At 40.2% G+C, this 22,815-nt stretch overlaps 1 protein-coding gene across 1 annotated transcript in view; it reads right to left on the bottom strand.

Annotated features, from left to right (window-relative positions):
* LOC126394184 (collagen alpha-1(I) chain-like) overlaps window positions 1-22,815 on the bottom strand; it is a 102,497-nt gene that overhangs the window by 64,171 nt on the left and 15,511 nt on the right. The window contains exons 2-6 of the mRNA XM_050050874.1: window positions 13,850-13,997; window positions 12,152-12,310; window positions 11,593-11,785; window positions 8,888-8,995; window positions 5,562-5,639 (exon numbers count right to left, since the gene is read on the bottom strand). Coding sequence (XP_049906831.1) covers window positions 5,562-5,639; window positions 8,888-8,995; window positions 11,593-11,785; window positions 12,152-12,310; window positions 13,850-13,997 — 686 coding nt within the window. The remainder of the gene's footprint in view (window positions 1-5,561; window positions 5,640-8,887; window positions 8,996-11,592; window positions 11,786-12,151; window positions 12,311-13,849; window positions 13,998-22,815) is intronic.

Consider the following 22,815-nt stretch of genomic DNA (forward strand, 5'->3'; position numbering starts at 1 on the left):
GAAAAACTCGTGTCTGCGCAAGGCTTTTTGTCCCTACGAGGCCACCGTCATTTACCCGACGGGAGGGGTGAGCGAGTGAGCCCTGCAATCTAGAATTTGACCACTGATGTCACTGTTTTCAACGGTTTTCAACCCATTTTACACACTGGCCCTTTAAATACTCTATACTAATGTCAGATATAGCCTAGTGATACCTACTCTAATTTAAGTCTTGGCCAACGGTGGATTTTTGGATAGTATTTTCAATGTTTCACTTGTGGCTGGATAGGAAAACCCAGAGTTGACTGAACTAACAACCAGCTTTGTAGTGCTGGTCATCCAGACGGACAATATTAGGATTAGTCAAGCCAGATAATGAAAATATATCCTGAGTAAGTTGAGCTGGCCTCATAGTAAAGGCCTCATGTGTATGTGCTCACAGATACAAGCAAAATGATGAGTTGCTCATCCAAACATTCCTTGAGGTCATAGTGCCAAATTTGTCCACATTGCAAATTAACTGTTTTAAGCTGCACTTGTTTTTCATATTAACAACAGAGCAAATGATCATGAACTTATTGAGAGCTGTCATCAACTGACTATACAGTTCCTCTCAGCTCCACACAGGATTTAGCCTCTTTTAGTTCATTCTTATGGTTTTAAGGCCTTCTGATGTATTGTTTTTCAGTCTCACTGCTCTCATCCACCTAGTAGTGATCTGCGCACCAATACATGTATATATATCACCCTTTTGAGTTTTGATGCTTTTTGCAAAATATGGTGTCAGTTTCTCTGCAACACCCTGTTATAGTATGCACAGTAGAGATGCGCGAATGGCGTTTGAGTGCACCCGAATCCTCGTGCACTCATCAATCATCCACCCACCCGACATAATTATCTTCTAAAATTTAGAGACCCGCACCCAACCCGCGCCAAACATTAAGTTATCATATTTACATTTAAATTAAGTCCAGCCGTTCGTGCTCATTCACTTTTCATATAGGCACATTTTCTTGACATAAACAATGAAAAGATTATAGGCTACTTTCGAATGTGGTCACATTTCTGATGTAAAAATTACTCTAGCCTAATATTGTTTGCTCTGTTGCAATAATAAAAGTCTCTGAAGTAAGTCAAGTCCTCTTGTGCCCTGTTTTACGGAGGGCACGGTCCACCCGCAATCCACCCGAAATTAATTAGAATGTTAATTTTTATTGGCCCACCCACCACGGATATATCCGCAAGATTTGCATCTCTAATGCACAAGTACACAAAACTTCTCTTCAATGCATTACCAGACATCATGTGTAAGTTTACATTAATAAAGATAAAATATTAATTTTAATGCACAAATTCAGCATCTCATGACCAGAGTTGGGTATAACGCGTTACAAAGTAACGCAGTAATGAGTAACTTAACGCGTTAGTTTTCTGTTTGAGTAATCAAATACTTAAGTACATTTACTTAAGCTCCGAAACAGCAACGGCTGTCGTTTGGTTCTAATAACGGAGATAACATTAAACCTATCAGTCTGAAAGAAGCCACGGAGCTTGTGGCTCGCTACGTGGTCAGAGAAATGCTGCCATTGTCTATGGTGGAGTCTAAATAGATGGAGTAGGACTCGCTGACAGACATATTTCAGACTCAGGACTTGCATTATGCCTGGTACACGCTACACGCTGGTACTCACCAATTATCCCCGGTCGTCTTTCACAGCGTGTGTGATGTCATCGGGTTATTCTTGTCCTATTTTATTACTTTTATTATTATTTGAGTCACTGTGTCTGTTCATGTGCCAGCCGACATGTTGTTCTAGTCACCTAAAAGCGTCAGCAGGTGGCAGGAGCTACATTTGAAGCGCCATACGTAAACTATCAAGCTACTGCATCTTCCACAGGAAGTTGTGACAAATGTTTCAGAATAAAAGTCTATTTAGAAAATGGAGGTATTCTCTCAGCCGAGGTTATACGGGGCTTTTAATTTGAAACAAGTGTTGAGTTTGAAATGACGGTGCGATATGTTAACTTTACAAAGACAACGGAGCGGATAAAAAGTAAATATATAAACACACAGAGGGATTAATAAATAACGGACCGTCTATAATGTAGTTTGTTTCAAATGAAGCTGGGAGCCTCTGCAGTTGTGGTGAGTAAAAGCCCCGCCGCTATTTGTTAATGTTATTACTTTATGTCCGACCGTGAGGATGTACCATTGTTTGCTAGCTTGATGCTAATGACAGTAACGTTAACTCAGCGGGTTGACAAAGTGCCTCTGCTGTTTCACACCATCATTTCCCCCTTTTACTCTGTGTGGTAACATCCCTAGAGGAAATATTAAAAACGCTGGGGTGTTGTTGTCATACAGTTGTCTACGGCAGCAGATCGTTCTGTGTTTCTACTGGTCAAAGTGACGGCTGTGATGGGAGAATTGGATCTCAGTGAAGGGCAAGTGGTCCATAACTTTAATTTTGGAGACAAAAAAATGTAGGCTTAGCGCCCTGTGGTCCATTGCCCAATAGGAAATGTAGAATACTCAAAAGTACTTTAAAAGTGCTTGAGTTACTTTTCTCAGGGAGTAATGTTGGAAGTACTTTTAAAGTAATTGAGTTACTTTACTCAGGGAGTAACGCAGTAAAGTAACTGGTTACTTTTTTAAAAAGTAGCGCAGTAACGTACTTTGATTACTTTTAAAGTAACCCTTACCGAACACTGCTCATGACCATATTTGGGTGAGAGACTGGAGCTGTAGAGGAGCAAGGGGTGAATCTGACTGAGAGCCCGAGGACACTATCGGCACACAGCCGACAGGAAGTTAGCTATAGACACAAAAAAAAAAAAACGTTTTTTGTACCAGGCTGTAAATATGTTTATTTCTGCTGTAGAGTTGGGTATTTTAACACAGGGGTCTACAGGGATTGACTCACTATGGAAGCTAACCTCAAGTGGCCGTTCAAGGAACTGCAGTTTTTGGCACTCCAATGTTGGTTTCATTTTTCAGCCCTGGAGGCTGCAGCTTGGCAGTACCCTATCATAATAGCAAGGGGGAGATTAAAGGCCCATTTATGCTCAATGGTTAAATACGGATCCGGATACGGACGGAGCCTTCTGTCCGTGCTCCGCGTTCATTTTGTCCGTATTTCTGCACGTTTCCATAAAGCTTACGGATACGGGCCAAACGGAGCAGTACCACCGGAAACTGTGGGGGCAGTGTTGCTGTCACTACCCGATACGTAGCTCTAGTGAGACACAAAGAAGAAATAACAATGGCAGAACTTTTTCGCCTGAAATGCTGAAAATAAAATAAAAGAGGGAGACAGGTTTTTCCCATTTCATCTTTTGTTGTTATATTTCTCCCTCTCCCCTCTCTAGTGTCCTCCCCCTTAGGTCCCTCTGTTTTTGTCTTTTATGCAAGAGGTACATTATCAATATCTCCTCCACAGTTGCCATGTTTGTTTTTGAGTTTGTTGTCATAAACTTTTGACTCTGGGCTGCCCCCTGGTGGATATATTGGTTAACATCCATGCCAACGTAAAGGATGCATGGAAGTATGTGGGCAGTGACAATAACATCGTTTGAAACGGACGTATACATTGTCGTACGTAAAGGGAGCATAAATGGGCCTTAAGGGATTAATGAGCACTCCAACATTCAACAGGCTGACTTGGTACATACTGGACATCATAAAGAGTCAAACTTTTCCCTGAGCTGAAAGATTTTCAATCATTTTCCATTCTTTGGGGATTTCTAAACCACTGTAGTACCCTGCATTTCTGTTGGTCTTGAGGGCTCAGGGCTGTATTGGGCTGTTACAGGAATCATGCTGTGGGCTGAAAGAGCTTGTGACAATGTATTTGTCACACTCTGACTGACCTCTAAACAGTTGGGTTGAAGCCCAGGGGCACTAACACAAGTCTCAATAGTGTAAAACTACAAATCAACACCACAGACACTGATATAGCCTAACAGAGGTCGTGTACCCTCACCTTCGTGACAGAGCTTGTGGAAATTGATTTCATTGACAAACTCAGAAGGGATTTTACAGTCGCAATGTGCTGCTTTCATTCATTGCATTTAAGTCTTCTTATATTTCGGCCTGGCATCCAACAATGAGGCCATTCAGCTAATGAAAAGGCAGCTGCTTCATGTGAATGTTGAAAATTGAGTAATGAATGCAAAGTTTTCCCTGGAGGTTTAATTAATGCAAATATCCATTTTTAGTGCTGTCAAGTTATAGTCAGTACTGTTTGCAAGCAAACCATCACCACCACCAGGTATGGCTCTTCATCAATATTCATGGTTTCCAGCAGATGTATTATTTAGGTAGTATCCTGACCTTTTCCTAAAGCAATAAGACTTTAAATACTGACTACTGTAAAGGGCCACACATTTAAAAGAAGTTAAGCAGAGTATTTACTTAAGTTAAAGGAATAGTTTGACATTTTATGAAATCAGTGTTAATTTGAGAAGGGGTAAGGTAGCCTATTGCATGCAATGTTTCTGTTGGACAAAGTATTAATAACTTACACAGAAGACTGCTTTGTCCCTTTTTGACCTGCGTGTCGGAACCTGTGATATTTACAGGAATCGACAATGGCATCGTCCATAGTCCCAACTCTATGTCACAGTTTACATTGTCATACTGCCCAACCATAGTAAACAGTGTCAACAATGACCTGTACAAAATGGGGGGAAAGACACTATCAGAATAGGTTTTGTTGACTTGTATTTGATGGGAATGACAGTTTGACATCAGTGTGGAAGAACCACTATTTTCCCCCACCATCAGCATCACCATCATTTCAAAATTCAAGAATACACTCCTCTGGATGAAGCATGTTCTAAAGAGAGTATGAGATGAAGTGAAGGCAAAAAATAGATCCATGCAAGCAGATCTTTAATCATCCACTTTCTCCAGGCCGATTTTCCCAACCCACACAGCCATCTGAACCACTAACCTTTAGGCTCTCACCACCCTGAAAAGTACATCTTCTGTTAGTGTGGAAAGTTGGCAAATATCATTTGAGGGTGGATAGTGGCAGCACTGGATGCAGCTAGAAGAGGCGGTAATGAATGAACACAGGGCCAAACCATAATCCTCCCCGAGGGGCTGTTTATCAGAGCCAACACATCCTTCAGCATTTGCACGTGCACACACACATGACATGCTGCTGTGATGTAGAGAGCGCTAATACGAGCCTTGCTTCCATGCTCCTGATGAAATACCGCCCTTCCCCATTAGGAAATTTAAAGTCAGAGCTATAGGACAAACTACAAATCACTAAAATATGTTTTACTTTTGTTATAATTAACTTCCCAGAAAACACTTACGGCCATTCATTCATTGTTACCTCCATTAGTCACTACTCACTTCTATGCCCTCACTGTGTTAGAGCCATTATACAAAAGCTTGTAGTAAGAGAAGAACTGTAGAAGCACAAGAAGTCCGCAACACAGCACCACTTTCCCCACATGAACCATCACTCAGACAGGAACCTAAATCACTGTCTATGCAATGTGAATGAAAACAGTGCATTTCATCATCTACTTGTCAACAGTGCACAAGCGCCTTACTGTGGACTCACCAGATGTATGGACTCCTTATCTGCAGATCCCTCTGCACTGTTAGACAACTGCTGGGGCCTGGTGCCAGGATGCATGTTCTAAATGAGACAACAGAATAAAAAGTGTGAATGTAAATGAAAGACTCAGCATTTGGCTTTATTGAGTAAAGTATAAAGGATATGTGGTAGATTAAACTGTGCATAACTGAGCATCAATCATCTTCAGACAAATGCACTTAGTAGAGTGCAGATCTCTCTTCTTCTAATTCCAGCAGACATGCCGCAGAGTGTTTCAGAAGCATCCCAGAAGCGAATAAAAATACACACATCTATTTGTGACAGAGCTGCAGTGCATTGCACAGAGCAGATCGAACTCTCCTGCTAATGCGCATTTTATGCAAAGCATAGATACAATTTTATTATGAAGATAAATGTATTTTTAACAAATTGAGCATAGCGTTAGTTCAGGCAGGACACGATAAGCTCAGTTCACATCCCAGCTACATCAGCTGATCTCAAACAGTCCAATCAATTGATGGACCATTCCCTTCCATCAGTGAATTGATCCATCAGTTCATTGACGGAAGGGAGTCAGCGAATAGATCACCTGATTACTTTCTATGCAGCCAATTGGCAAATCTCATTCAAGGCGCCTTACTTAAACTGCTTTGGCCTGCCTCCTGTTGCTGCTTCCCCATCTCCACCCCAGCTCCTCCTTCTTATGTTGTGTCTGACTTATCAATATCATTTCTTTTTGTCATTGACGCTTGCTCTGTTTTGTTCAGGGGGGGGTCTTTGCTGCTGCTCTCACTGCCTTAGGCTTTCCAAATATGCACATGGAAGGGCAGAAAGGCGTGCTCTCTCCGCCTTAGGCTTTCTGCATAGGCTTAGGGAAGGCAGAGAGGCCCCAAAACAGAGCCATTCCACCAAATATAATACTGCAAATGGAAATGAAGTTTTCTTTGACTAGAATGATCTTGTGTGAACTAAAACACAGCCACAAATGTTTGATCCATGTTGTTCATACCTGGACTTTTAACATTATTAACTCTGTCTGTAGGCTAAAGGACAACAAAATAGGAAATAATAACAAAACTCACAATTAAAATAGGTTTAAAAATTTTATCTACATATGGTAGAAGCACAAATATTAAAGAAAAATGACCAAATCAGCAAAGTCTATCTGCAAATGTACAAAAACAGGCAGGCAAAATGCTCCACTTCTGAAACACTCCGATTGTGGTATGACACCATGTGGTGGATGGAACAAAAGCAGGTTGCAGCCAAGCTGCACCCAGTGGAATTGTCCCTCCTGTTTCCCTTACAAAGATGGCAGTGAAGATAACAAAAACAGGGACTACTTCATCTCTTATCATGCCTAACTTTAGTGGATCATAACACATAGGGTGTGGAATCAATCTGCAGATGCTCCAGCTCAAATTGAGACCAAACGTTTTTGTGGATGTCAGTTTTTGAGCCACGATTAAGGCCAAAATGTGGCCTGCAACAGATGGTAAGGCTTGTTGTTTTTAGGTGAGAAGATTTCTGGAAAACTTGAGGTCCATACCAGCTGGTGAAGAGGAGTGAGAAGTCAGCAATTAAGGACAGTATATCACAGTAAAACAGCTTTTCAAAAATTGTTAATCTCCGCAACCACGAGAGATCTTTGAGCATACAGTCATATGTGTGTACACAAAATATTACACTAAATGGTCCAGTAGCAGGGTTGGGGGAAAAAAATCAATACAGCATTGTATTGCAATATTTTTGTGTGGCAATATCGTATCATCACACAGTGCCAAGTATTGTTTTTTTTATTATTCAAATCATTAATATTGAAAATACAAATTAAACTTTTGGTGGCCTACTAGAATAATATATTGAATTGCTTTTTCAGTCCAGTGGACATATGAGAAGTGAGATCAACAGACTGAAAACTTTACCTTATTAGATAAAACTGAGGTTTACTGGCTAAAGCTGCAAGTTAACTTTATTATGCCAGCATTGCATATACCTGATTTGTCATCCTTACACAGTTAAAAGAAATTCCAGTTTATTACAACTTGTCTCTTATTTTTGTTATTTGCATGTCATTGACAAGAGGAAGTCCGATGGTACAGCAAACAAGCAGGCAGGTGATCTGACAGGTTGTAAACAAGCCAACAGTCCAGATTATCTAAACAATTATTTGAAGGTCAAAATTAAAGTGAACAAACCTTGGAACTCATGCCGTGCTCTCAGCAATTTATCTGTAAGAATACTGTCCGTCTTACTTGTAGGAATGATGGCCGAAACTACAAAATTAAGACCTAAGTTGTGTATAAGTGGAATTTCGTGTTAAATGCTAAGGAAGACAGTAAGGAGGCTAATGTTACTTTATCTGCAAGCAGACTCTGAAAAATACCTGTAGATCTGCATTGTGGTCTGCACTGTAGGTCTAAATTAAAAATAATAATAATAAAAAAATAAAATAAAATAACATTCAAACATGCTATAACTCTGAAATGATTACCAGATATTCTAATATCTGGAACAATGTTTTCAGGTGCTGTAAAAGATATTTTTTTGGCCATTTTGCCTTTAATGGACAGGACAGGTAAGCGTGAAGGGGGAGAGAGAGGGGGGATGACATGCAGCAAAGGGCCACAGGCTGGATTCGAACCCTAGCCGCTGCGGCAACAGCCTTGTACATGGGGCGCCTGCTCTACCACTAAGCCACCGACGCCCCGTAAAAGTGTCTTTACATCAATTTAAAAATGTGATTTATTAATTTGTGACTGTATCAACTGTGTAAGTGAATACAAGTGTTGTTTAATTCCTTTTGCTGCTGTTGAGCTCTGTGCATGTTTACATAACTCAATACAGTGACTAAAATTAATACATTTAAGTAAACAAAAGGAAAACATTAATTCTGCAGTTTGTTTGTTTGTCTGTCTGTGTGATAGCCATTGTGTCTGAATGACCTATTAAGGTATTTGAGTAGCAAACGTTTCCATTGATATTAAGGCATAAAAAAATAATAGTTAGTGATAGACTTCTGAAACACTGGATCCTACATTTCCCACAATGCAACCAATAGTATGTGTTGTTACACAAATGCCCATGTCTTTCAAACTCCATGCACCCAGTTCCTAACGCAGGCTTTTTATAAACTTGTGGTCGTCTATGACATCATCAGGGTTATTTAAGACTTGGCAAAGCTTGGCCAGAACCACAGAGGACATTCTACAACTGTTCCGAGTGCTACTCCCCATGATGAGTAAACACAACTTCATGGTTGAAAAAACCTCAAAACATTAAAGAGAAGAAAAGAAAAAAACTCTCTCTCTTTGCTCTAACTCTCCTACCCAGAGTGCATTGGAGGTTGGTATGTTGCAGACAGGCTGATGGAGAGTACAGTGGTGTCTGGCAGCATCTGAATCCCCCATCACAAAGGTCATCTGTCTCACAGCACCCTAAAGACATCAATAGGAAGAAAAGGTCAGGGGTTATCCATAGGTAAACCACAGGAAGCTTTAAGACTCCTCTCACCACGCAGACTTTTCTCTCTACTTGAAACTTAAGACGAGGTCAGGAGGGTCAGCTGAGGTCTACATCAGTGCCTGTGCAAAGTCACTGCTGCTGGAATCTTTCCATGCCTTTCCTGTGACAATAACTTCAAGTCTCACAGCTGTGGCAGTGTGGCACACAGAGGATGGCATTCAGACTGTCAGTCAGTGAACACACAGCAATTAGAATTGCTTGTTCTGGGTTCAATTAGGTCTCACTCACAGCGATTTCAGGTCAAATTACTTAATGCAGACTCTTTCACTGCCACACATGAAAAGTTCATGGTACCAGTGAGTTTCCAACTGCAAACCAACAGTTGCAATACACTCTTGAACTCTTGAATTCTTCTAAAGCACAGATTAAATATCCCTCATGTTAAAAATAAATACCTTAAAAGGGTTCATTGTGGCAGATCAGGCATGATGAGTTTTACCAAAAATGACAAGTGGAAGTAACAAAGTACACCCATTCAAGTTCTACATTTCATTTTGAGGTGCTTGTATTTCCATTTTATGCTTCTGAACTTTATCCTTTAACTCTACTACATTTCAGACAGAAACTCCACTACATGTATCTTGCAGCCTTAGTCACCTCTTAAATTAAGGTTTTATACAGAAAACCTATGATGAGTTTATACAGTGGATGATGCACAGGATTGAGCATCGGAAATGTCTGTCAAGCTTACATACGAGGTGTCTAATAATGCCACATTGTGCACACTTTATTGCACTATAAAAAAATAATCATCACAATCAACAAACCTTTACACAAAATAGTAAAACTGTTCTCTGAATCAATGAATAATAAACCAACCAATCTAACCTCTAAACTACACTGTGGACCTATGTTCAGCTGCAACAATCAGGCTAAGTATGCTCTCCTCTCCTCTCCTCTCCTCTCCTCTCCTCTCCTCTCCTCTCCTCTCCTCTCCTCATTCTCCAATCTTTTCCTGTCCGCTTCTTAATTTGTTCTTCTCCTCCTTTCTTTTTGGCACTGCCACATGCTAACTGTTATAATCATTTAAATAAGATTTAAATATTAAGAATCCCAGAGAACAGAAACAAGCAGCCCTGCACTCCTCCTCTGTGCTCTTGACGCAGCACAGCCCCAAACTGCATGTCATTTTTGTTTAAATTAATTATCAGAGATGCAAAGTAGGAGACAAAAAAATATTATTTCAGGTTGATATTTGGATTAAAAAAAACGCACAGAAGTGGGAAGGCAAGTTGGCTCACACCTGGCAGTTGGTGACATTTAATCTGAAGGGAGACAGTGTGGTTTCATGCCAAGCTAGCTAACTTGTTGCTAATGGTGGGTTATTGCCTAAATTAGACTGGCTGTATTAAAATGTTTTTATAGTGACTTGATTTCAAACAATGTGGAGCCTTTGGGCAACACTACTTTCACCTGGCTGTCCATGTTAAAGAGGAAGGGCAGAGGCTCTACTCAAATGCAGTTGCCAGACATACAACAAACTTTTAACTAAGAACTGATGCCATGAGCCAAATTTAAAAACTAAAATATAACATTATTTTAAAAAAAAAGAATAAAAAAACATGTCTTGAAAAGAGGTCACTAATCTAGACAGAGGGCAGGTGCTTCAGCACCACCTGGGGTCATCTATGTATGTGCCTGTTTAGGATCAAAATAAACTTATTACATTAGATAATTTTTCACTGAGTTCTTTAGCAGAAACATTTCCTGATGGTTTGTGTTATTGCTCACTGGCGCATGGTAAATATACTTTGTCTGTCAACACTGCATTGTGTTGTTAATGTGCAACTGACTAACTTGCGTCAAGATGGTCTTCCAGTTTCCCTCATTGAGTGATGAATACAGACTACCGCCATCTGTTGGTGTGAAGAGTTATTTCCTCTCGTAACAGCACAGAATCTATGTGTTGAGTGGCTTTCTGCTGTAGTCTTTGTGGTGTGTTCATGTGTTACTTTTTGGCCGAGACACATTGACGTCAGGTGACGCAGCAGGGAGCCTGTGTCGCCACTGGTTCTCTGTCGGTTTGGTGTGTCTGGGCCTTAAGAGCAGAAGTCTGTAACTGAGTGAGCACTGCCAGTTCCCAAAAGCCCTAAAAAAGCTCTCTGGCTTTTCATACATGGTCCAGCCATGTACTGGGCAGGACTTTTGTATTGCTACTTTTACTAAAGTACATCTTTAGAACACCTCTCCCACCTTTGACAGTTTCTCATTTGAATATTACTCTGCTGGTGTTTGCACAATTTGTTATGTCAAATGTGTTCTTTAGCAAGACTTGATCCTTCCTGCATCTGGATAACTTACAGAAAATAACACAAAGGGTGATCCATCTTTCTAAAGTGACTTACATACACTTAAGTTACAAGGAACACAATCAAGCTTTCTCCACTGACACCATGTGGCAGGGAAAATCTGTGAAACTAATTCTTCTGCAAAAACTATGGGTTAGGACTAAGCAAACACTACAATGTGTGGTGCAGCTGTTGCATGAACAAGAAATATATTTCCATACTTCAAATGGCATCTCAAAGCCCTCCAGGCTGCCTCCGATCATCAGCACGCCATCAGTGGAGATGCCCTGCCAAGGATAGGCCCAGTTCACCCTCTCCACTAGAGAACAGTCCACATAAACCTCCAGCCAGAGCTGGGAGACACCCAGAGATACATGGTGCCAGCGACCATCACACAAAGACTCCACAGTGAACCTAGATTTGATTGAGGCAGGAGAGAAAAAGTCAAAGAAAGGAGACATTCAGCAATCAGTGAGGGCTCTTACTAAACTTTTGGTCATTGTTTCCTCTGGTTATGATGACTTTATACTACCTATCATAATTTCTGAGATTTGGGAACATGTATGATACCAGATTTTTGCTTTATGTTAATTTCTTAATGTCCACTTTTACTTAATTAAATATGCAATCCAGGCAACCTGTGACTCTACAAATGACACAACAAGGCTGACCAGGATCCTGATTTAGCTGGTTAACTATATTCAGTCATACAGTGTGCACATGCAATAATTCATCATAGTACAGTAGAGGAGTCAGTGTTTAGCTGGTGGTCAGATGTACTCGTATTCTCTGTGTTGGGTGGAGATGAAGGTGAGGGACTGTGGGCCGAGGCGGAGCTGCAGGTGGATGTGATGCTGGGAGTTTAACAGAGTCACCACACTGCTCTCCTCCTTCTGAGAGCTGCGCAACTCCATCAGCACACTAAACTCATCAGAAAACCTAAAGGAAAGATACACACAGTCAGAAAAACATGTACACTCACATACACACATTTAAAGAAGCACTGTGGTGACACATATGCCTGTAAATACAAAGACATACATACAACGACATATAAAGTTGTGGGAAAATATACAGTGCCGTTTTTAAAAAAAAAAAGTAATTTAGAGACTTAAATTAACGGATACCATAGCTTCATATGTCTCATAAATAAGAAGTTCAATATTTTTGGAAATAGGCTTATTCTCTTTCTATCAATCTGCATCTGTGTTGTAAGTATTGAGCTGGAGTCAGGATGCCTGTTAGCCACGCTTAGTATAAGAACTGGAAGCAAGGGGAATCAGCTTGCCTGGCTCTCCTCAGAAACCACCTATCAACATATAGAGGGCTGCAACTAACTATTATTTTCATTGTTAATTATCTTGCCAATTAATGTGATTACTTACTTAATCACTTGGTGTATAATACATCAGATATTTCTCAGGTGACTTCTTTAAATTGCTCCTTTTATCCGACCAGCAGACCCAAAATATTCCCTCTACTATAGTGTACGACAAGGTAATGCTGCAAATGGTCACATTTGACAAGCTGAAACTATCACATTCAGGCATTTTTGCTTCACAAATACTTTAACAATTACCAGATTTAAAAAATTAAAAAAAATAGCGATTTAACAATAAATCCATTAGTCTCCTGAAAGAAAATAGTTTCAAGTCGAAACAACAATGTTGGGTAACACTTTACTTGAAGGTATCTACATAAGAGTGACATGACCTTGAATGAACTTGTCATAAACATTATGTACATGTCATAAACGTTCATGACTGCTGTCATTAAGTGTCATTTGGTTTTTGTAATGACAAGTTGACATTAATCAAAGTGACATTACTAGTAGTCTTTGTCATGACAACTTGACATCAACAAGAAATGCACCTCTTTTTGTGTTTATGACAAGTTGACATAATGATTATTATTGTCATGACAAAGACATCGTCTGGTAATGTCATACTGGTTAATGTCAAGTTGTCATAATAAGGACATCCCAAACAAATTTAATGTCAACGTGTCATGACAAAGACATCTTCTGGTAATGTCACTTTAACTAATGTCAAGTTGTCATAATCAGGACAACCCAAACAATGTCAACTTGTCATTACAAAAACCGAATGACACTTAATGACAGCAGTCATAAACGTTTATGACATGTCCATAATGTTTATGACAAGTTCATGACAGTGTCATGTCATAGTTATGTAGATAACTTTAAGTAAAGTGTTACCCAATGTTGTTGTACATTAATGTCAAAAAAAGAACAACACAGCCAGAGCCAAGAGAGCCAGACTGGCTGTGTCCCCCTACTTCCAGTCTTTATGCTAAGCTAGGCTAACCACATTAACTCCAGCTCTGTACTGAACACACAGATATGAGAGTGATATCCATCTTTTTGTCCCACTCTCAGACAGAAAGCAGAGAATTCCCCAGACTTTGCAGAATGTATCTGCTGAAACACATTTAGCAAAGAAAAAAAAAGTATAGTACCTTGGTCTGAACGCCTGCTGTGTGGCCATCATTAAACTGGCATAAAGGCCGATTTGGAGAGTTGGACACATCTGACTGTCCACCAGTAGGGACACATCAGTGCCGTTGACAACCATCTGAGAGAAGTGCTGCAACAAATCCACTTTCTCTGTTGAGAAACCAAAGCAACACTGTGAGGTGGTCACTGGTAGCTTGAGCTTCTAACAAGCTAAAGACCAAGAATTTTGTGATGAGTTGGTAGTGATCAAACCAGAGATTAGAGATGAAAATATCAGAATTACATTCTTCGGGTGGCCAGGATCAGTGTTTCTAGTCCTTGGGACAGATGCATGAACAATGTGTATGCACAAAAACAGAGATGGTGAAACTGCATTTTCTTTAACGGATTTCTCATTGACATTTTTCATTGTTCACTGTCACACTGCCAACCCTTACTGAGACACCTGAATAGAGCAGAGCCATTGTTGATGTTAAAATATTTGTATCACCTATGCTTCTTCTTTTAAAAAGAAGAAAAAGGGCTATACAGCTTTAAATTTCTTAATTTAATAAACGTCTGTACTCGATGAAAAAATACATACTAAACAGAAATGTATCAATGTGAACAATCAAAAAGTGAGCATACAAGAACATAGGTATCATTTTAAATGATGAAACAATTAAAAATGGCAGGGACAAAAATGACAGGATCCTTAACCTAGCATTTTATTGCACAACCTTCTGAGGCAATCTCTGCAATCAAACGTTTTCTGTAGCTATCAATGAAACGTGTGCACCTGGTAACAGGTAGTCTGGGCAAACTGCTCCAGCTGTCTAAGGTTTAATGGGTGCCTTTTTCCAGACTGCAAGTTTCAGCTCTTCTAAAGATGTTCAATTGGATTCAGCTCAAGACCCTGACAGACACTTCAAAATGGTCCGATGTTTTGTTCTTATCCATTCTTGGGTGCTTTTAGCTGTGTTTTGGATCATTATCCTATCGGAGGGTGCACGACCTGTGATTAGGAGAGAGCTGACTGGGGAGCACATTTGGCCCCAGGATGTCTTAAGTTTTTATTTTTCAGTCTCGCTTCTGTATATTTTTCTTTTAAAAATGGAGTCTTCCTGAGTTGCCTTCCAAAGGGCGCACTAGTGCAATTAGAAGCTGATGCACCTTGACCTTGGATCTCAGCTTGTAACTCTTTGGCAGTTATTCTTGGTTCTTTTACTACCATTCACACTTTCCTTCTGTTCAATCTGGGGTTGATTTTGCTCTCCGGCTGCGCCCAGTGAGGTTGGCTCCAGTTCCACGGACCTTAAACTTCTTAATAATATTTGCAACTGTTGTCATGGGAGCATCACGCTGCATGAAGATGGTTGCATAGCTTTTACCTTTACACTGCTTGTCTAATAGTTTTGTTCTGGTCTCCTCAGACAACTCTCGACTTTGCTTTCTCTGACCCATGTTGAGTGTGGTGCATGCAATCATACCAAACAGCACAGTAACTACTTTTCTTCATTAACATAGGCTGAATGACTTCATTGGAGAATTGCATTACTAATTAAAGAGCCTGATTAGTTCGAAATATCACTATAATCCAATCATTTATCATCTTCCTCTTACCCCCTACTTTATACGGGGTAGCCAGGGTTCGAACTATAAACTGAGCTTTGTGGGGGTCTCCAAAATAACAGTGCAAAATAACTCAATTCATGCCCACACAGCGATGGGACTTACAAATTTTAATCAGCCGTATAGAGCTCCGGACGTCACGTGACTCGGTTTGTTTACACCACCATGTTGGCAGTCCTTGAGTGAAAATGACTGGCGCCAGTGCTGATTTCAGGTCATCAGAGTTCACTTCGCACGTTAAAGCCCCGGAAATTGTGCGATATATCACAAAACTTGACCGATTAATCACAGCTGACCCTTACAATGCTCCCGGGGTGCTTTTCAGGAGTATTGAGACAGCCAGAGCGGACAATTTTCCAATATTGCAGTATCCCGACATCTACAATTACTTGATCAACTCTCCCTCGTCCTACTCCGGAGATTCTCTGAAAGCCTACAAGAGCCTGGAGGGGTACAAATACATACAATCTGGCGGCCTTACATATAATGGTAATAAAATAATGTAAGTAATTTTCTTATCGCACGTTTGTTTTGCGCTGCTCATTGAGTGAGCAACATCCTTTTACTAGCTCTGCAAAATCCACACCATAATTCAAAGGTCAAACTTGCCCTTTATGAAAATTAAACGGTTAGAAATCGCAATAAAAGCATGTAAAATAAACATTTAAGTTAGCAAGCATCGGATTCTGTACCTGATATGAAGTGATCACTACACAAGCGGAATCCGTTGCCTGTGGGCTCCCACCGCTCAGTTTTCTTCTGCTCGCTTCGTGCACGTTTTATGGCAGTAATCCACCTCCGCTGTCTTTCGGGGTGTTTCGGAATTAGATAAAATGCTCTCCTCTTCACGTATCGACTGTTCTGACACCCCGGGGCACAACAGCTGTCCACCATGTTCACTTTTATATGAATACAGCCCAAAGAAGAGACGAGTTAGCTGTTTGCGGGCCTATGCTTGGCAGTCAGTTGAACAACGCAGTTTCCTGCCAATATGGCTGTTTTGATTTTGACTGCTGCATGCCGGGATTGTGTGTTGTCAGCTACCGGAGCTCTATTTCACCAAAGATACTGGTTTATCCACCGTCTTTGATTTCACCACATCTACAGCACATAAAACAACACAGATAGGCTATAGGCCTACAGTGCCCCTTGGTGTCTTGGTGCTGTAACTGCAGCCAAAGGCCTGTCATTCACGGGAGAATATTGTCGTTCTTTAGGAAAACATGTCCTTATTTTGGACTAGTTATTTATCTCGCTAAAGTAAATACTAATTACACTGAAAAATACTCATTTGTGATAAAATAGTGGTTGTTAATGTTTTGTTAGAGACCCCCGCAGATGTATGATTTCACAGCTTTCATGGGAGCTAATGCCCTCTTTATGGGAGCTCAGCTCCCACTGGCTCCCACATAGTTCGAACCCTGGGGGTAGCAACAAATGTGTCCAGGCCATTAATTCATCTCTTTTCATAACTTCTTTGCTTTATTCTACAACATACCAAAGGTTAACAAGTTCACATGACAAAACAGCTTTTAATTTCATCACTTTTTAGGAGGAATGGAGCATTATGTCAATGAGCTCTAAGGGTAACAACAAATTTGACCGTGTATGTAGGTGCTTTCATTTCAGGTAGCAATATATGCTCTACTCAGGGTGTCCTGCTGTTTTCAGGTTTGGTAATGCTCTCAGAAAGATGCTTGAGATCCTGGAAGCCTGTTCTTAACCAGGCACCATGTCCTCTGAATAACACACAGGAAGCAAAAGAAGCATCTTTTCTGACAAGGTTGCAATTAACCATGTTATCCTGGACAACCACTCTGTATTAAATCTGCAATGATGTTATACCAGCGGTTTGGTTTAGAGCTTATCCTATAGCTGGTGGATATTGAGGTATGTAATCTCAAGATTATCTTCAAAAGGCAGACTTTTAAATTTGTGCTATAGAAGATAATCCATATTTTTCATTGTGATGTCTTACTATCTTCTTTACAAGAAATACTAACATCTGAAAACTATGAGCAAATTTTGACAATCCATTCATCCATTTTCATTTGTTTATCCTGGTCCCGGTCTTGGGGGCAACAGGCTGAGGTAAGTACCCCAGGCATTCCTCTCCCCAGGTCCTCCTGGGGGATCCAAAGGCGTTCCCAGGCCAGATGAGATCTATAATCCCTCCAGGGTGTTCTGGGTCTGCCCCGGGGCCTTCTACCAGTTGCATGTGTAGCATCAGAGCTCAAATGCAGAAAGCATGCACGCATTGTATAAAGGCAACTCTTTGACTGGGGGCATGGAATGATGTGAGGTAAGTGATCCGAGGATCTCAGGGGTCTGAATGTAGAATACAAACTGGTGACCAGTGAAGAGAGGGAGTGCAGTGGAGATAAGGTCTCTGTTCTTGGTAACAGTGAAAAGTCTCGCTGGTGCATTTTGAACCAGCTCCTGGCAAGCCTGGGAAGACCAACCCACAAATGAAGATTTATTCAGTGATAGCTTAAGTATTTTAAATATGTATTGGGAAAATTTGCCAAAAAAAAAAAAATACAGTGGGCACTGTGAATGTGGCAGTAGTGCACCATGGCGTGGCAGTGGAATCAAACACCGACAGTAAGGGCTCATTATTCATTTCTCACTGAATGAGCTGGAGCTCAGCAGTTCACTAACAGCAGGGAATAAAGAAAACCCATGCACTATCACTGCTGAGGAACTCCACAGTGAGTCAGCAGCACTAACAGCATACATCTGCATTCACAGAGTGTTGTAATGTCAAAATGTTACCGCAAAGATCACAGCAAAGATATGGAGAAGACAAGTCCATCAGTCAAATCAGTCATACCAAGGTAACTCTCACCCTACACACTCCCACAAGTTGTTGCCTGCAACATATAACTCATCATCATTCAGCATTCACACTTTGCTTCATGTTATTTTCCCTTTATTATTCCGTTTCTATATGTATTTCAGTTGACTACTTCTACTGCATGCTCTCAGCTACAGAAACAATTCAAATATCACATTTTGTTCAGCTCTTTAAGAACAATTATGTTTGTTAGGAATCTATAAATTCTGTTTAAAGTCACTCCACTCTCTGAAGTTCTTCTTCAGCATACTGTCATCTACAGATTTCATTTAAACTTAAACTGGGTCGCAAGACTTTGAACTATTAAAATTACTTGGCTTTCATTATATCTTTTCCAATGCATTGGTGTTCAGCCCCTTTCTCAGGCAATACATTTCAGCTGTCAGATCTTTAGGGCCATGCTTTTCTTGTTCCAAATATTTAGCAATGCAGGTCATCTGTCTGCTGTTAATACAAAGCATTTCTTCTTTGTTTCAGGTAATTAATTTCAGCTTTCAGCTTACAGTTTAGCTCCCAGCTTTCCAAGCAATGCGGTTCAGCTCTAAGCATTATCAGGCAGTTAAACTTTCAACCCTGCCAGTGTCACATTTCAGTCTCCAGGTATTCAGCAGTGCAGTGCAATGCATTTGGGTTTTAGGGTTTTTCAGGCATTTAGTTGTATTAACGCTCCATGATTTTATTTGCTAACAAGCTAATCACATTATGAAATACTGTGTCACCGGGGTTTCATTGCGGGAAGCACACTGAGAGAGCAGAACTTTAATGATACACCATGTGGTCACTGAAAACAGAAGTCAATGGTTAAGATATACACGAGATATATATTTGGAAGACTTTCGGATTTAGAAAACTGTAATCATATTTTGCACATCTATCTCCACAACAGCATACAGCACTTGACTAACCAAGACTTAAGTGTTTCCCTGCAATTACTGTACTATATATATTAAGTTGTAGGTGTCCTTTTTTTCCAGAGTATGTGCAGTGAAAGACCAGGTTGTCACCCCTCTGCCTGTAAACCAAGTTCATCACTGCATTTGTCATTTTCATCCCTACTCCACCACCAAGACTCCAGTCATACATGACTGGGTTCTGATAATGCGTTGAAAGGTCTGCCACAGACCATGACCTCCAACCCTCTACACAGCAGCCTCTATATTATATACAGCATGAGGGTGAGTAAAGTGTGTGAAAGTTAAGTGTAAAGAGTAGGGACATAACAATACCAAAACTCACAGTACGATATTACCACAATAAAAAAAAGTCCACAATACATAGCGTATTGTGGACTTTTTTTATTGTGGTAATATCGTATCACAATATTGAAAAAAATGATCACTTGAGGAAAAACTGTATTATTAAATAACAAATATTTTACATTTGTCATTTTCTTGTTGAGTCTGAGCCTCTCTTTGTGAGTCTCCCTGCTCAAAAAAAAAAAAAAAAAAAAAAAAATACAATTAGTAGGGATACACCGAAATGAAAATTTGTGGCCGAAGCCGAAGCTGAATAATATTAAACGCTTGGCCGAATACAGAGTACCGAATATCATTGTTTAGTTTTTCATTAGTTTTTGCAGATGAACCCCCTCCAGATTAGTGTTGTCACGGTACCAAAATTGGGACCCACTGTACGATACCAATGAAAATATCATGGTTCTGAGTAGTATCACGATACCACAGCGAAAATGAGGCAGATGTGCCTTTTGTCATTTATAAAAAGATAAATCACTTTTCTATAATACATCAATGATATTTCAATGGAATAAATTACTTATTGACTTATTCATACTTCAAAAACAGCATCAATAAGTGATTAACATAGGGGGGATCAAAATAAAATAAATAAATAAAATAAGAATCAACCAGCCACCCTCCTCCCCTGACAAGTCCCTTCATAAGTAAAGAACAGTCCCTAAAGTGCGGTGAGGTTTGTGGGCCGTGAACGGCTCGTTTCTCCTCTGACACGTCACATACCTGTGTTCGGCTGGCTCGGCTGTTCAGGTACTTCTGGGCAGTCATGACGCCAAGAAGAGGATATTATTGGAGCCGACTCCATCGCCGGTAAGCCGATGGCCACCGTATTTGACAGGAATGCATTACTGTCTGTGTCTGTGACCCCCGTTCAACCCACAATCGGTGGGATTCGCCTTTCGTTTCTGCTGCTGGTTGAAATCTGTAGGCTGCTCGTACAGCGTGCTGAATGATTTAAGCCTATTTTGCTCGCTCAAAACTATTTTTAGTCGCAAATGCAAGTGCCGTGACGGACGGATCACCACACTGCCGACATTTTACTCCGCCCGTCACGGCACGCTGTTTGATTGCGTTATCAAAACACGCCGCTATTATTCGGCCTTGCTTTTAACTTATTCCACCGAATACCGAATGTGTGTTTTTTTGCAATATTCGGCCGAATATATTCGGTTACCGAATATTCGGTGCATCCCTAACAATTAGAGCTTGATATTCAGTTTTTAAAAAATAAAATAAATCAATTATCAATTATTTTATTGCCTGCACTTGGACAGTTTTAGATGGTTGGAGGAATATTCTAAGCCAAAAATAAGACACTTGTTTGTTATTCCATTGCACAGTGCGTTTAAGCTCAGAGCTGGCACACCATCAATAACAACCTCTGAGTAGTAAGCAGTGAGGCTCTAAAGTAACATTATCTTTTCTCCTCTGTTTCTAAATATACACAGTCCTTGGCTTTTGTTTGAGATCTAGTGAAGGCAATAATATGTTATTGCGCATTACCTATCCACTGCTTGCATAGTAAGCTTTGTTTACTACATTACATGAATGCTGCTGTCATTAAAGCATTATGTCGTATATGACATTGCCAATCCCAAAGTTAACCTGTATAATGTCCAGTGTTTCACATTTTTCCCATCAGTCCTGTTTAACACTTGGTGGTGAGACAGACTTGTGCATGCAGCTTAACTGGAAAAGCTCCGCTTCAGTGATACATTACACAGTTTATTTTCAGATAACATTACTTAGACATCACATTTATATTTCACTTGAGCGACTGAATGACTGCATAAGGCATTCCACCTCGTGGAACACACACTTTACTTGCCCCAGACAAGTGTTAATGCTGAGCGCTGACTATTTTTGACAAGCGAAGACAAAACGCAGCTATATTAGAAAAATAACCATGTGATATCGTGGCAGATTGTCAGTCCCACAATAACGTCTGGACATTTTCTTACTGTAATATTCTGAAATTCTATATATTGTCAAATCCCTTGTAAACAGGCATGCATTTTTTGTGGAGGCATTAATGATGTTTTACTGTAAAACTTGTATTAATAGCCCGGGCTAATATTTGCTTATATCACTGGACTCAACAAGCTTATATATGGGACAGACCTTTAATTCCTTTTAAACAAAAATGTTGCTCAGCAAAGATGGGAAAATACAATCAACATGTTTATTTGAACTAGTAGGAAACTTGGATTAATTTTTATGAAAAATCTTTTTGATTCTTTGATCAGTGGACCCTTATGAACCTAAGTAACATAAATAACTTACCAGGTAATTGAGGAATGGATACATATTCTGACTTTATGACAGCTATAGAGGTAGGGAGTCTCCACTTATTTTTTTTGTCCCTCTTGTTTACCATGCCAGTAAATCTAAATGAATTATTCTTCGGTGCTCATGGTTTCAGTAAAGTGAACTGAATGATTGATTGATGGTGCGTAGCATGTCTATACTGACAAAAGTTTGAGCATTCATATTTGTGTGTGTGATCTATACAGCTATCTAACATTAGCTCAAGTGGGTAGCCAACAACCTGGTTTTATGCATCCAAAGAACTCCTATAAAAATGAACTGCTTGGCAACCAGACCAGGCCTCTAATTTAGACAGGCCTTTATTTGTCAGAATGTGTAGCCACGCCGGGCTAGTAAAAGGGACTGGGCGTTTAATTGGGACTATAGGCTTTTAGTGAAGTTTTAGAGTATACTCTTTTTGCTGTTGTGTTTGCATTCTGTGACCAAAACCACTGTGAAGAAAGGCAGTGGTTCTCAAGAGTGGGATTACTTAAGTCAATATGGGTTGAATTTTAATGTGAGCTACAGCATAATCGCATACACTCACTGGTACTGGAAGAATATCCAACTTGTATTTTGCCAATAAACACTATAGTTCAATTAACAAATGTCCAGTAAATGAATACTGTGAGTGAGGAGACAAAAACTCAGATGGAAATGTGTTATTTTTCAAAGAAGACAGATTGGCTTGATGTCTGCAGGTAGACCTAGAGAGACTGGCATCTTGACTCCATGTGTTTAGAGCAGACGAGAGGTAAATTTGGACTTAAATCTGTCCCACGAGCCGAGCCAAACACTGACAGTTTCATGGCCACAGTGCATCTGGAGCTGCCAGAGAGCAACACTGCAGTGTACTTGGATACAAAACTCCTCCTGACCCAACTCCTGTGTTAATAGATGTTCAGACTGACCACATGGAAGTATGCTTTTTTTGTCCTCA

This window comes from Epinephelus moara, chromosome 8 (genome assembly GCF_006386435.1).
Source record: "Epinephelus moara isolate mb chromosome 8, YSFRI_EMoa_1.0, whole genome shotgun sequence".
NCBI classification, from domain to species: domain Eukaryota; kingdom Metazoa; phylum Chordata; class Actinopteri; order Perciformes; family Serranidae; genus Epinephelus; species Epinephelus moara.